The sequence below is a fragment of the Pristis pectinata genome, chromosome 18 (assembly GCF_009764475.1).
Source record: "Pristis pectinata isolate sPriPec2 chromosome 18, sPriPec2.1.pri, whole genome shotgun sequence".
In the NCBI taxonomy this organism is placed as follows: Eukaryota; Metazoa; Chordata; class Chondrichthyes; order Rhinopristiformes; family Pristidae; genus Pristis; species Pristis pectinata.
Window position 1 is genome coordinate 27,672,643 of NC_067422.1, and position 15,263 is coordinate 27,687,905.

At 40.1% G+C, this 15,263-nt stretch overlaps 1 protein-coding gene across 2 annotated transcripts in view; it reads left to right on the plus strand.

The window, feature by feature from the left end:
- b3gntl1 (UDP-GlcNAc:betaGal beta-1,3-N-acetylglucosaminyltransferase-like 1) overlaps positions 1–15,263 on the plus strand; it is a 263,296-nt gene that overhangs the window by 10,089 nt on the left and 237,944 nt on the right. For both annotated transcript variants that reach the window (XM_052033304.1, XM_052033305.1), the window contains exons 3-4: positions 3,811–3,910; positions 11,137–11,201. In XM_052033304.1, coding sequence (XP_051889264.1) covers positions 3,811–3,910; positions 11,137–11,201 — 165 coding nt within the window. The remainder of the gene's footprint in view (positions 1–3,810; positions 3,911–11,136; positions 11,202–15,263) is intronic.

Genomic DNA, 15,263 nt, shown 5'->3' on the forward strand with positions numbered 1-15,263 from the left:
TTTTGGAAAAAAAACTTCAGAATCTGAATCGGATTTATTATCACTGACATATGTCATGAAACTTGTTTTGTGGCAGCCGTACAGTGCAAGACATAAAAATGGCCATAAGTTACAAAATAAATAGTACAAAGGGGAATAATGAGGTGGTGTTCATGGACTATTCAGCATAAATTTCCAATACAGTAATTGAATACTAAAATACATAAATCAGAAGCAGGAATTCAACATGTCGCTTCACTCCAGTTTATTGGCAAGAGGAGCAGAATCCTGGTTTTAGTTCCCTTTCAGCCCATTGATTTTGAAACTTTATTTATAGTAATATCTTTAATACCAATGAGTCATACAGATAAGCTGAAACTCTGCTTTTAGAGTTGGCATTTGAATCAGATAGTTACAGTGACTTGTTGAATTAGCGTTGGGTTGAGTTTGCAGAGGATAGAGGGGGATGATGGAAGTAGGGAGGTAACCTCTCAAAGTGTGCATGGCAGTGTACTTAATAGTTTCAACATTTGGTCTGTTACGTGTAGTTTGGTATTCAACCACGTAATTCCAGACAGAACATTGTAGTTTGAATTTCAGCTGAATGGAAAGCAGGATTGATGAACTATCCAGCCCAAACAAGCCATTATGTCAGATATGGTGAGCCATGTGATACATATAAAACTATACAATGGATGCCCCAATAATGGGAGTAAACTAATTGATGCATTAATACTCCATCATTTATTGCTTTTCTTATTCTTTGATCAAACTATTCTAGAGGGCCTGGAAATGAGAGCAGTTGTTAGTTCCTCTTTGTGTGTTTATTTGGACATACAGGTCATGGTGTTAGGTCAGCCTTTTTTTTTGGCATTAGCTTAGTGATGTGGGTCAGCCAATGCTGTTTATGACAGTGACATAAGGAACAGGAGCTTCATTGCGAGATTCACTGAACTGTGCTGTAAATTTCCCCATGTAGTGCTGTGCTGAAACTGACATTAAGTTTTGATGTGTCGCATGTTCTCACATTTGTCACATGTAGCCTAGCAGGTGCAATTTTGCTACCAGCTTTTGGAGATAGACCAAATAGAAGCAATGCTCTTTAAAATAAAGCAGAATATTGCTACTGAATGATTGGATGCTGCAGTGATGTTAGGGATGTGGGAGAGTGCACCCCAGGACACGCAGGAATGCAGATAGCCTGGTGAAGAACAGTGGCCACAGGAGACATGTTCTTTGTGCATGGGAGCTTCTACCTTCTGCTAGCTGCTCCAGGTAGGAGGTTACCAGAACACAATTGCCTATGCTTTGAGGAAGATTGCAATACAGGCATATAACCTGGCAAACAAGGATAAACTCTTTTATTCTGGCTTCTGCCCTCTTTGTTTCCAGTCCTGATGCAGGGTCTTCGCCCTAAACGTTGACTATTCACTTCCCTTCATAGATGCTGCCTGACCTGCTGAGTTCCCCAACACCTCGTGACTTGCTCCAGATTTCCAGCATCTGCTGTCTTTCGTCTCCATTTTATTGCTTGACCATTGATGCCTATGTCTTTAGCTGACACTTTTTTCAACTCTGAACTGCCCTCACTTAACCAAGCCCTTAAGCTATGATAATGTCATTAAAAACAGAAAATTTCGGAAATGCTCAGAGTTAACAGGCAAAACTTCGTTCTTTGCAGAGCTGCCAGTACTTAGCCACGTCAGGTAAGTAAATCCTGGATTTGCCTGACCTATTAGGGCATCTGTCACTCCATCCTGTTGTCCATGTCCAGTGCAGCTCTGGAATCCAATCATGCTGGGATTCCCCAGCATTGTAGGAGTGGAGAGACACAGTCCTCGGAGCAATGCTGGGATTCCCCAGCATTGCTCCAAGGACTGTGTCTCTCCACTCCTACATCACTCACATTTGTTGTAAGAGATCCCATTCATTAGGATGGGGATTCCTGGCCAGAGATCAGGAGGAGAAAGATAAGTTGAGATTTCTCTTTACTTATTTTAATGATTTTAATTCTTGGGTATTTTAACATGGATTTGATTTTTAAAAATTATTTATAGCAATCTTAGTAGATCTCAATTGCCCTTGAATATAAAAGCATGTAATTAAAAAAAATAATGCTTTGATAGGGTGATCTCGGACCTTGCCTTTGCCTCCTATCAAGGGCTGTTGGGATATTCTCGGCTGTAAACTCCGAGGCTCTCTCACCATTGATGCATTTAAACAGAGGGTCAAATGGTTTTTCCGTAGTGCTATTTGTAGACCCAAACTGAATCCTAATGCCTGTGGGTTTCCTTAATGTTCACTGCTTCCCCCCTTTTTCCTGGCAGTGCTTTTGGGTGGAGACTGCTGCTGGTGAATCTGGGCAGTGGGCCAAATCCAGCTTGATTTGGCTCGTTTGGGATTGATGGCTGTCCATCAGAACTTTCCTCTCTCTCCCCAGATGCGGCCTGACTCACTATTTTAAAACATTTGTGCTTTTATTTCAGATTTCGAGTATTTTGTTTTACAATGCTAACAAAAACCTTTAGTTGCATAATTATCTTCATTGATGTGTTTCTCTTGTAGTTATGTTAAACGAGTGCAGAGGAATTCATAATTTCATAGATGACCTTGTGATAAAGATGTCAGACTTCTAATGGCTGGTCATGGTGCTTGGTATGACCACCATAATCTGGTGTCCAGATCAAGTGCTAGGCTGTGCCAGGATGTTTGGAAGGGAAAAGTGTTTTCTGGGTCAACTTGTAAGCGGGTTATCACCAATATATTGATGGCACTTCCCAAATGCAAGTTTCAACTGTATACTCGGGTTAAACTTTATTAATTCCTGCATAGTTACATTCCAGCAAAAGGATCCTATCAAGCAGGATTCCTGAGGTAAAACATAAATTTGGCAGAAATTCCCTCTTTGATTTATTTGATATGTCTTCAAACAGTACTGGTTCAAATATTTGCAGAACCAACATTCTTATTTGTGATTTATAGACTAATGAAATATATAGAAATATGGTACACAATCAGGACACATGACCCAGCCAATCCACGATAGCTTTTATGCTCTGCCCAAGCATCCTGTCTTTCCTTGCCTAAAGCTATCAGCGTAACCCTCTGTTTCCTCCTTCCTCTTATGCTTCTCCAGCTTCCTCTTTAATATACCTAAACTATTCTCTTCAACCACTCCTTGTTCCACATTCCTACCACCCTGTGAGTAAAGAAGTTTCTTCTGAATTTCATATTGAATTTCTTGATGACTGCATTTTATTGATATCCTCTAGTATGGTTCTCACCATAAGTAGGAACATTTTCTCTGCATCCACTCTACCAAAATCCTTCAGAATTTTAACAATCTCTTGTCGGGTCACTTCACAGCCTTCTAGTCTGAAGAGAAAGGAGACCAATTCTGTTCAACTTTCACTGATATGTATACCCTAACATGTTTGTAATAAATCTTCTCTGCACCCTCTTCTGCTCAGGATATCTCACTGTCTAGAAAATTCAACCTGCTGCAGTTCAGACACCTAACCTGCCTTACCATATTGTACACTTGCCTTATTTTGTTCACTTAATCTTTACATAATGATTATTTTTAGTTTAATGTTAAGTTATAAATTTAACAGAGTATATAGCAGTTCCCCAGACCTAGTATAACCACCACCCTGGTTTGGAGAGCAAGCACTGTTAATAGTAATCAGCCTGCTGTCCTGCAACACCACTCTTGGACTTCCCTCCTGTGCTGTTTTTAAACTTGCCAGGTCAGGTGATGTATTGTATCTGTGCCAAACAAAACATTTTCAACTTTGTGCCTTTACTAAGCTTTTTCTTTATTCGTTGCAGGATGGTTCGATGAATATTATAGAAAAATGGCAAACGAAACTTGAGGAGAAAGGTATACATGTTTTGATTGGTGGACGTGAATCTCCACACCCAAAAGGAGGTATGTTAGTTTTTAAAGTTTAAATGAATAATAGTGCAACAGAAAAGAAATAGTTCCCCATTTCCATAGAGATTTTGACGTAGCCACAGCTAGGGTTAGAGAGGGAAAATGGATGTTGGATCAAACGAGGAAAGATGCAGAATATAGCCATAAACATGATTGTTTACAGGTGATTTTTAAAAGGTGGAGTGGAAAATAAGTTTTTCATTGATTTTAAGGGATAACAATATAAAAGATTTGCATTTGGGTGGTAGGGTAAGGAGAGGGGGAGATACACAGAAAAAAGCAGAATCAGAAGACTAAGGGCTTTATGGTATTTTAGTGCCACCAGAGTTAGGTGGGATAGTATGGATCAAGAATTTGATGGAATTAAGGAAAGGGATGGGGTTCAAATTTAGTGTTGGGGGGTAGGAAGCCAAGATGAGTTAAAGATGAAGTGGAGTATGGGTGATTTGACTTAATGTGGTACAGTATACATTTGTAAGATAAGGAAGCCATTCAAGTAATTAATTTAGTGGTGACCAAACTCTGGCTCATGGACAGAAGAATTAAATTCAAAGTAGAGGTGACAGTGTTGCCCTATTCCTGTGTAAACTTGCTGATTGATGGGAAATAGGACATGAAGCTTGGCCCTACATTGAACTGGATGGTTACTTCAGTTGGAGGAAATGCCAGGAAGGGAGACTGTGGGAAAAGACAGAGACATTCTGACTGGTTACCTTAGGAAGCCTCCCTGTTCAATCACCCTAGTATTTGCTGTGTCCCAGTGGAATAACAATCTGGGTGCACCGTCCTGATTCTGAAGGGGGATAACTTGTGATAAGTGCGGGTTATAGCAGCAAAATCCAGATGCTTCAGCTCTAAAGGACAGTATGTATAAGTGGTATGGAGAACAAGTCTGAAGGGGTCATCTGATGGAGAGCTTTAAGGTTATAGAATGGTTTGATAGAAGTAGACAAGATAGTTTGAATTGTTGATGACAACCAAATCTAGGAAATATGAATATGAAATAGTTGATTAAAAATCCAATATGGTATTCAAGAAGGCCTTTCAGTTTTGGCCAGAATTTGGATAGAATGAGGAGTTTTCTACCACATGGAACAATTGAGGTGAATATCATGGATAGATTTAGGGGAAGTTGGATAAACCCATAATGCAGCAAAGACTAGAAAATTATTTTGTTAGGGCAGATGAAGATGATTGGGAGAAGGCTGAGGTGAGGCATAAACAGTGATATGGAGCTGCTGAGTAAATGGCCTGTTTCTGCGCAACACATTGTGGGCAATCCTGGGGTCAATCTCCTGTAGGAAAAGTCCATTCACATTAGGGTCCGATGGCCAGTATTGGTTGTAATCCACCAAAATTCCATAGATTCTGGAGAGGTCCCAGAGGATTGGATAATCATAAATGCAACAGCATTATTCTAGAAAGAAGGGAGGCAAAACCAGGAAACTACAGATCACCAAGCCTAGCATTTATGACTGGGGAAAACACTGGAATCCATCACTAAAGAATTAATAGCTGGACATTTAGAAAATCATAGGACAGTTGAGCCGTGTGGCCGTGGTCTTATGAAAGGGAATTTGTGCTTGACAAATTTGCTAGAGTCCTTGGAGAATGTAACAAACAGGATGAATAAAGGGGAAGCATTTGTGTCATGTATTTAGATCCAGAGGTATTTGCTAAGATACCACATTAAAGGTTAATGCAGCAGATAGGAGTTGGGGACAATATATTGTCATGGATAAGGGAATGACTAATTCACAGAACATAGAATTGAGATGTGAGTTATTTTCATATTGGTAATAAGCAACTTGTGGGATACCACAGGGATAAGTGCTCGGACTTAAACTGTTTACAATTTGCATTGATAACTCAGATAATGAACTGTGTATACTATTCTTGAGGATGGGTGGGTTCGCAACGGTGTGAGAAGGACGAAGGAATAGGTTAAGTGAGTGGACAAGAAGTTGACAGATAGCATTTACAATGAAGTCTCCTAAAACAGCAAATTGTTACTTAAATGGAGTGAGACTACAAAATGCTACGGTAGGAAGGGATTTAGGAGTCCTAGTACATGAAGCACAAAAAGTTAGCATGCTGGTACAGCAAGACATTTAGGAATTAATGAAATGTTTGCCTTTATCACAAGAGCTGTGGAGTATAAAAGAAGGGAGGCTTAGATGCAACTTTACAGGGTGATGAGAAGACCTGGTATACTGAGTGCAATTTTGGTCTCTATATTTAAGGAAGGATGTGCTTGTGGCATTGTGGAGAAGGTTCGCCACATTCATTCCTTGGATGAATGGCTTGAAGTATGAAGCAAGGTTGAGCAGAGTGAGCCTATGCTCATTGGAATGTGGAAGAATAAAAGTTGGTCTTATTGAAACCTTATAAGATTCTGAGGCGGATTGAAAGACTGGAATACTGAGAGGATGTTTCTCTTGGTACTCAGGGCATAATTTCAGACTAAGGAGTCGCCCACTTAAATTGGAGATTTTCTTGATGACTTTTGTGAATCTTTGGAATTCTCCGTCCAGAAAGCTGGAGGTGGAGTCTTTGAATATATTCAAAGTTGAGACTGAGAGATATTTAAATTGCAAAGGCATCAGGAGTTATGGGAAACAAAGTGATGTTGAGGCCAAGATTGGATCAGCCATCATCTGATTGAATTGCAGAGCAGCCTGGTAGAACTGATTGGCCAACTCCTCCTGTTTATTATGCAAAAATAGATTGAAAATAATTGCTTTCATTTTAACAAGTTGAATAAACTGGAGAAATAATGGGAATCTCATGGAATACATTTTTAGATTAGATTAGTTCATTTCATATACACCACGGTGCAATGAAATTCCTTACTGGCATGAAGCTCACAGAGTAAATAGTATACATGATAATAATAAATACAACAAAGAGTGCAAAACAGCAGAATGATGCAAAGGTTGTAGTGCAATCTGAAGTAGTGCAAAAAAAAATGCAAAAATGACAATAACGGAATAACCAAGAGAGGTAGAGTTAAGAGTTTGAGAATGTGACTGCACCACTGGGAAGAGGATGTGAAAGAAGTGATTGGTTCAGACGTCTGAAAGCAGTGGGTGAGAAGCTGTTTTTATGTCTGAACAATGTAATCACTTGTACATTGTTCAGTAAAATAAGTTGAAATATACTAGTTTATCATATTTTGAATTTGTGGATAGTTTTGCAAATATGAAATATTTGAATGTCATTGGAAAGCCTTTTTGCAGTTGACACAAGGGGTGAGTAACATATCTATGGGAGTTTCATCTACTCTCAGCTCTTGTTCAATGCATGGTGAAAATGAGGTATAATCTCCATAGACATGAAACTGTTGCATTAGTGAGAACGTTCTCTTGCAGCTGTTGTTCATCATTTTATGAGCCACACTTTATTGCTTTATATTGGCAATGGAATAATAAAAGTATTTCTATGCTTTTATCACAAGTTATTCTGTGCTTTTCAATTTACTTGTAATTTGATTATAGAAGGACCTTTTGAACTTCTGAGTGCACTTCAAAGATGCTGATTGAGTGATAAACACAACTTTTATAATTCACTATGTCATGAAATCATGACATGATCTTCTGAAATGCTAGAATGTAAATGTTATCTATTCTTTGTCCAGTGTGGCTTAATGAGTTTCGCATAGCAGAGCAATAAATCAGTCCTCCCACCAAAGACCTGGTGGGAAGCAGAGGTATAAGGGAAGACTCTTCCCATGTATCATGCACGTAGTTAGATCAGGATTTATTCTTGGTGCTCCTTACCAAACCAAAATTTTGCATCAACACCATTCACATTAGGGAGATGCAAAAAAAAACTAAGTGGCAATTGTACAAGCTTTTAATTTCTCCGAATGGATAGATGAACGGTTACCTGGTAAAGAGAATATTTTTGTTTCTTAGTTTTATTTGTGTGTAGGAATGTAGGTGGTTGACAGAAATATGTTTGGGTGTATAAATTAGAACTCAAAGGGTTTGGGAGGATTCCTTCCAATGTAGTGGGTGGATTTTCTGGCACAAATGCAAGTGAATCAAATCCTGTGTAAAATGTCGAATTGGATAGAAATACACACAAAATGTTAAAGGAACTCCACAGGTCAGGCAGCATCTGTGGAGGGAAATAAACAGCCGACGTTGCAGGTTGAGACCCTTCATCAGGACTCCTGATTGGATAGAACATTCTTTTGGCAAGAGAAAACGGTGATTAATCCTGTATGTCAATTATTACAAGCTGGGTATCCCTTTGGGATTTTCAGTGTTTATACTTGTGGTTATTAATTTTCTTGCAAAGGTTGTTAGTGTTTAATTACTTTAATGGGGTAAAGTAAAGCATCCCAATATTTTGAGGCTTCATATAGACCAAGAATTTGGATAGTTGAACAAAGAATAGAATTCAGTACTAATGGCTATATTAAAAGCAAGTTTCCACCTTGTTATTTATAAGTAAGCAAGAGTTACTTAATCAGTGATATTACCACAGATGAAAGGCAGAGGTGCAGTGGTTGAGCAACCACTGAAATTGTCTTTACGTTGTGAGGCAGTGATTTACAAGGCACATTATTAGGTTGCGTAACTGGGTGTGTTGAATGTAAATTGAGAGGCAGTAATAATTTTACCTTAAGTGTCACTATTGAGCAGTTTCATTGTGTATAATCTGTTCCATGTGTAAGAAAGAAAAAACTATTTTTCTGAAAACTGTCTTAAGTTGATTACCTCTCTGACCAGAAAACTTTGAAAGATGAAGGCATTAAAAAAAGTCTTTCTTAAAGGATGACTAGACAAGTGCTGCAGTGACAGTAACCTACAGTTGATTCCTGACGATGAATCATTTAACACACAGTAGTGGTTTTGTACCATGTGATACCAGGGTTTGTTTCACTATAGGTTAAAGGGAAATATTCTGCTTTTGGATGCACAACTTCAGGGCTGCTTAAATGTTGCAAATATTCACACATTTTCTGTCCTATGTAGGTATTAAGTTTTTAACAAAATGTGCTTGAAAACTGAAATAGAAAAACTCAAAGTGAATCCAAAAAGCCTGAAGTAAATCCAGTGTGACAGAATTTTGTCTCATCTGCTGAAAGGAACTGTGATGGTGTTATTATAACTTGAAACTTCATGTCTGATTGGGCAGCAAAGACAATGATTTATACTGGCATTGCTGTGGAGAAATTGAACTGGTAGTCATGGGGAATGGGCTGCCTGAAAAGACGAAGAGGAAATGGGTCTGCTGGTGCAAACATTGATTGTCTTCCTCACATAGTTGGCCCGAATTCTCTGGTTACAGCAATACACACTGCATTGTGGAAACCTCTTCTCTTGTTAAAACAGTTTCCACGGCTACCAATTCTGTTTGGTTTCAAGCTTGAGTATTGAAATCACAAGACATAATCAAATCTTATGTGCAATAGCCTTGTGTCACTCACTGGGGTATGGGGAGTTCTTAAAAAATAAGTTTGAGGCAGCTTTTGACTTTTGGTTCTTCTCTACTCATGAGGGCTGTTGGATAAGTATCCAAAACACTATGGTTAAAAAGAATTCTTTATCATACATGGAGTATTTGTGAGTGCACTGGTTAAGGTCTGATTCTGATTCCCTTATCAAATATTCATGGTACAGTTCATACACGCTGGGTCAAAAGTTGAACTGTTTGAACCAGGAATTTTCCAGTTTCAGTTCCAAGACCCTGCAGAGTTAGCTGACCTGAGACACACTGGTTGTATAGGTAGCTGAGCTGTCATTGTGCTTGGATAAGAAGGGAGATATAAACCAAATAAGTGGGATTGCTGTTAATGATTAAAGCCTTTGTTGGATAATGCACCCTGAAGATAGCATTGGAAGTTTTGGCAGTGCCCCCAGTGTCAAATAGTCTGATGTGCACCGGCTGGTTTCATATTTGTTGGGCAAGGCTGGAGAGCTATACAAACATCTGTGATAATGGGGATTAGTACAGGATTGGAGATGTTCCCATGTATTTCTTTGTTCTGGACAGTCATTCCAGTCACACATTGCACAGACGTTGAAATTCATGTCTATTGTAAGATTGGCAATGTCTGTCATATGGCACGCAGCAACACGCTGAGATAATATTTGGGAACAGTTCTAACATTGGATTAATAAAATCTGAAATACAAAAATGTTGGATTTTTTTTCACTACATAGAGTTGTGCAGCACAATGACAGGCCCTTTGGCCCAACTCATCCATGCCAACCAAGGTGCCTTCCTGAACTCCTCTCATTTGCCTGCATTTGACCCATAACCCTCTAAACCTTTCCCATTCACGAATTTGTCCAAATGTCTTTCAAGTATTGTAACTGTACCTGCCTCTAGCACTTTTGGCAGCTCATTCTGCATACCCAACACCATCTGTGGAAAAACTTGCTTCTCAGATTCCCCTTAAACCTTTCCCCTCTCACCTTAAATCTCTGCCCCCTAGCTTTAGACTCCCCTGTCCTGGGAAAAAGATTGTGACCATCCACCTTATCTACGCTCCTCATTTTTATAAACTTCCATAAGGTCACCCCTCAGCCTCCTTTGACCCTGGGAAAACAATCCCATCCTATCCTATCTCTCCATATAACCTGAGTCCTCCAGTCTCAGCAACATCCTTGTGAATCTTTACTGAACCCTTTCAAGCTTAGCTTCTGTCACATCCTTTCTGTAGTACGGCAAACAGAAATGCACTCAATACTCCAGGTGTGGTTTCACCAACGTCTTTTACAGCTGTAACATGACTCAGTGCTCCATTCAATGAAGGTAAGTGTGCCATACACCACCTCCACCACCTTATCTACCTTTGTCACCAGCTTCAGGGAACTATGTACTTGTACCCCTAGATATCTCTGTTCTACAACAATCCCTGGGGCCCCATCTTTCATTGTGTACATCCTGCCCTGTTTTAACTTACAAAAATGCATCAGTCTGCCAATGTCTGAATTAAATTCCATCTGCCATTCCTTGGCCCACTTTTGCGGTTGACCTAGATCCTGTTGTAGCCTTAGACAACCTTCTTCACTGTCCACCACGCCACCAGTTTTGGTGTCATCTGTAAACTTACTAATCATGCCACCTGCATCCTCATCCAAATGGCAAGCAACTACAAGCTACATGAGAATTGCAGGTGGTATATATATCCATATAATATGTTTATGTATATGTTGAAAGCTTTGAGATATGTCCTTAAATTTTTTTTTGTATTTCTGCAGTGGGTTTTGCCAAGAATCGGGCCATTGAACAAAGTGTTGGGAGATTCCTTTGCTTTCTGGATGCAGTGAGTATACAATTTCAATTATTTTCACATAAAACCATGTCCAATTCAGGAGAACGTGAGCAATTATTTAAAATTAGAAATAGAACATAGAACATGGAACAGTACAGCACAGGAAGAGGCCCTTCAGAAGAAACATAAAGTGCTGGAAACGCTCAGCAGATCAAGGAGCATCTGTGGTGAGAGAAAAACAGAGGTAACATTGCAGGTTGGGTTTCTTTCTTCAGAATTGACTCATCCTATTGCAAACAGGAAAGACCCTTCATCTGAAATTAAGTTTAATGTTGACTCCCAGAGGCAGTAACGTCTGAACTTATGTTGGGCTTCACTGGAACATTATTGATGGCCAAAGAGGATCAAAGTGGGAGTGGGTTGGAGAGTTAAAATGATGGGCAACTGGATGGTCAGGGTCACCATTGTGTTCTGCAGAGCAGTTGCCCAATCTGCATTATATTTCTCCAATGTAGAGAAGATGAGATTGTAGGCACTAAATTGGAGGAAGTGGAAGTGACTCGCTGCTTCACCTAGAAGGATTGGTCCCTGGATGGTGGGAAGGGAAGGTGGAACAGTCCCTTGGGAATTCTGAAAAAGGAAGGGTGAGGGGGAGATTTGTCTGGAGGTGGAATACCATGGAAGAGGGCAGAGATTACAGATCATAATCCATTCATTGTAGAGGGTAGTGGGTTGGGGGGGGGGGAATGGTGGTGAGATCAAGGGGAACCCTATCCTTTCCCTGGGAGGAGAAAGAGGTGTGAGCAGAAGAGTAGCAAATAGAGGAGATATGGTTAAGAGCCCCATCAACTATGGTGAAAGGGAAGCCATGGTTAAGAAAAGTGGAAGACATCACAGAAGTACTGATATGGAAGGTGCCATCATCAGAACAGATATGATGTAGCTGCAGAAGCTGGGAGAATGGATTGAATGGAGTCACCTTGCAGGAAGCGGGATGTGAGGACATGCAGTTAAAGTAGCGTTGGGAGTCTGTGGGCTAATAATGGATGTTGATCCCCTGAGGTAGAAACTAGGAGCAGGTATGGGCCAGCGAGTCCCTCAAGCCTGCCCCACCATTTAATATAATCAAAACTGATATGCCACAGTCCTCGACTCTTCTTCTGTGCCAGTTTCCTTAATTCCCTGATCTTTCAAAAATTTATTTACCTCCTCAAGTATCTCCAGTGATCTAGCCTGCACAACCCTTGGTGGTAGAGGGTTCCAGAGATCCACCGCTTTGTGAGGAAATGGAGATACAGACATCAAGGAAGAGAAGAGTTAGAAAGAGCAGGTGAAACTTTTCAGTTGTGTACAACAGTACGAAATGACACCAATACTATCATCAATGTACGTTAGAAAGAAATAGAGGAAGCCCAATCAGGACTGAAATGCAGATTGTTCCATGCATCACATAAAGGGACGTGCATATTTTGGACCATGTGTGGCTTCCCATTGTTACATCTTTGGTTTGGAGGAAGTGAGTCAAGTTAAAGGAGAAGTTATTCAATGTGAGAGTTAGTTTGGCCAGGCAAATGAGAATAGTGGTGGTCAGGTTTGGTTGGGCCTCTTCAAGGAAAACGCCATCCTGGTGTGAGGTAGAGAAGCAGAGAATGTTCATAGTCAGAATGTGCCAGTTGGGTACAAGGAGTTGGTTATGGAGAGTGTTGGGTGTCTCGGTTGTAAGTGGGAAGGGACTGGACCAAGGTAGAGAGAAGTAAGTTTTGTGGCACAAGAATGGTAGGAGAGAAGATCTTCATGGGAACTGGCTTTCTGGGTAACAGTGGTCTAATATTCAATGGTGGGAGCATGGTCCAGAAGTATAAGGAGGTGTCTGTGAGGCAGAGGTCTGTTTGCTAAACAGCAGCACCACCCTTGTCAGCACATTTAATGTCAACGTTAGGATTGATCCTTGGTGAATAGAGTTCTACAAGTTCAGAATGGGGTGGGTGTCAATGAGTGAGGGCAGTGAAAAAGATGGAATGGCCAAATTCATGCCTGTGGTTAGTAAAAGAAAATGGGAGAATAAAAGGCCAGAGAGGAGGGGTCCAAGTAGATTGGGAATTCTGAAGGTACATCCACAGTCTGGGATGAAGACTCTTAATGGGCCTGGAGACAAAGGTAGTGGCAAAAGTGCTGAACACTGTTATGGAATGTCAGGGGATAATGTTGAGGGTAGATTGCTTGGGATCGAGAAGGGAAGGTCAGAAGAGCTGGTGAAAACATGGCTAAGGTTGGGACTGGGAACAGAGTTGAGCTCTGGCGAATTATTAGAGTTGAAACGTTTTGAAGTTTGCAATCTCTGAAGCCTGAAAGGAAAGCAAAGTAATTTATTAAAGCATCAAAAGCAACAAAGGATGAAGTCAGTGTGCAACCAGACATCTTTGAGATGCATTGAGTTGGTACTTTTGGAGAAACAGGTTAAGAGGATGCATATACTGTTGCCGTTGCATGGTTTTAAGCACGGATCTCTGGGTATGAACAAAACGGTGATTGAAGAAGCACTGAATATCTTCAGTATACCTGTAATTATTTGTGGATCTAAAATGTGAAGGGTGGAATTTCAGTTTGAATCAACTTGAAATAAATCACAGCCAGAGACATTTACTATGGAATGCCTGTCACTTTAATTCTCCATTCCACTCCATTCTGACTTCAGCCTCTTACACTGTTCCAATGAAGCCTAATGTAAACTAGAAGAACAGCATTTCATGTTCTGCCTTGAAAAGTCAATAATTTCAGGGTGCCATCTATTCCAGTTTGCATCAAAGTTGGCCAATTCTGAAGAAAGACCATCAACCTGTGATATTAACTTCATTTTCTACTATCTTCTGGTGCTGCCTGACTTACAGAGTATTTCCAGCATACTTTTATCTTAGATTTACGACAGCTACAGTTGCACCATTGTGTATTTTCCCTCTGCTTTTGTTCATCACCATAATACCATGAATGTAGAATGCTGTAAAAGCTGACTAGTACTGCCGTATAACTGATTTGGGAGGAGGAAGGTGCAAGGGGGGACCACCATTACTACCAGTATTCTATATTTTCTAAAAAGAATATGGGAAACCCTAACTGACAAATTTGGAAAGAATTGAAGCTCTTTGTCTTTCTGTCTTGCAGATGAGATATTAAACTGATGATTGATCTTCCCTATGAAGTTGAGAAAAAAGATCCAAATGGACCAGTTCAAAAAAGAGCAGAACTTCCCTTTGTCTCAACCAGTAATTATGTTTTCAGACCATTTAAGCAGCCACATACTCCCTTAATGTTTGTGGGATCTTACTGAGTACAGATTGGATATTGGATTTGTTTGCATTTGCTAACAGTGATTAAACTGAAGGTAATCTAGTAGCTCCAAAGTATTTTGGAATATGCCAAAGACATGAACAATAATATATTTATTCAAGTTTGTTTATTGGAGGCAGGGTTTTTAATGATGGAAGGCATTGTAGGTGTACCTGGAGTTGGAAAATGCCACCTGGTAAAGCAGCTTTCCTGAGAAGTGAAAGATCAAAGTAAATGGTTGACACAGAACTGCTTGGAATTTATTTGCTATTTTTTTCTGGCAGGGTTTTTTTATAATGGTGCATTATGTGGCAATGCAACATGAAAAGTACATAGTCGACCTATGGTATGAAGATTCATAAACATTGCCTTAAGACAGCAGTAGCCAGAAGATGTACACCTGCAGCTGTTGTACAGCATGCTAGCAGTCTCCACATTTGTGTGCAATACAACTTAATGGCTTGCAGCTTGGATTATTTTGTGGAAGTGCTTCGAGAGGAAACAGTTCTGCAGTATGAGAGCAACTTGGTTTAATATAGAACATTGAACAGTACAGCACAGGAAAGGGCCCTTCGGCCCATGATGTCTGTTTCAGATAAAGTGAAGCCAGGGGCTGCTACAGACATTGCTTTCTGGCAGCACAGGCTAGGGTTTCATTTGGAGGAGAACAATAAGCACAGATTTTTTTGCTGGGCCAGTCGTCTGAATTTAAACAACCCAATGGATGTCCAATTCTGTATAAAGGATTTTTTTTCTCTTCAGGTCTTTCAGTGCAACATTGCTTCAAAG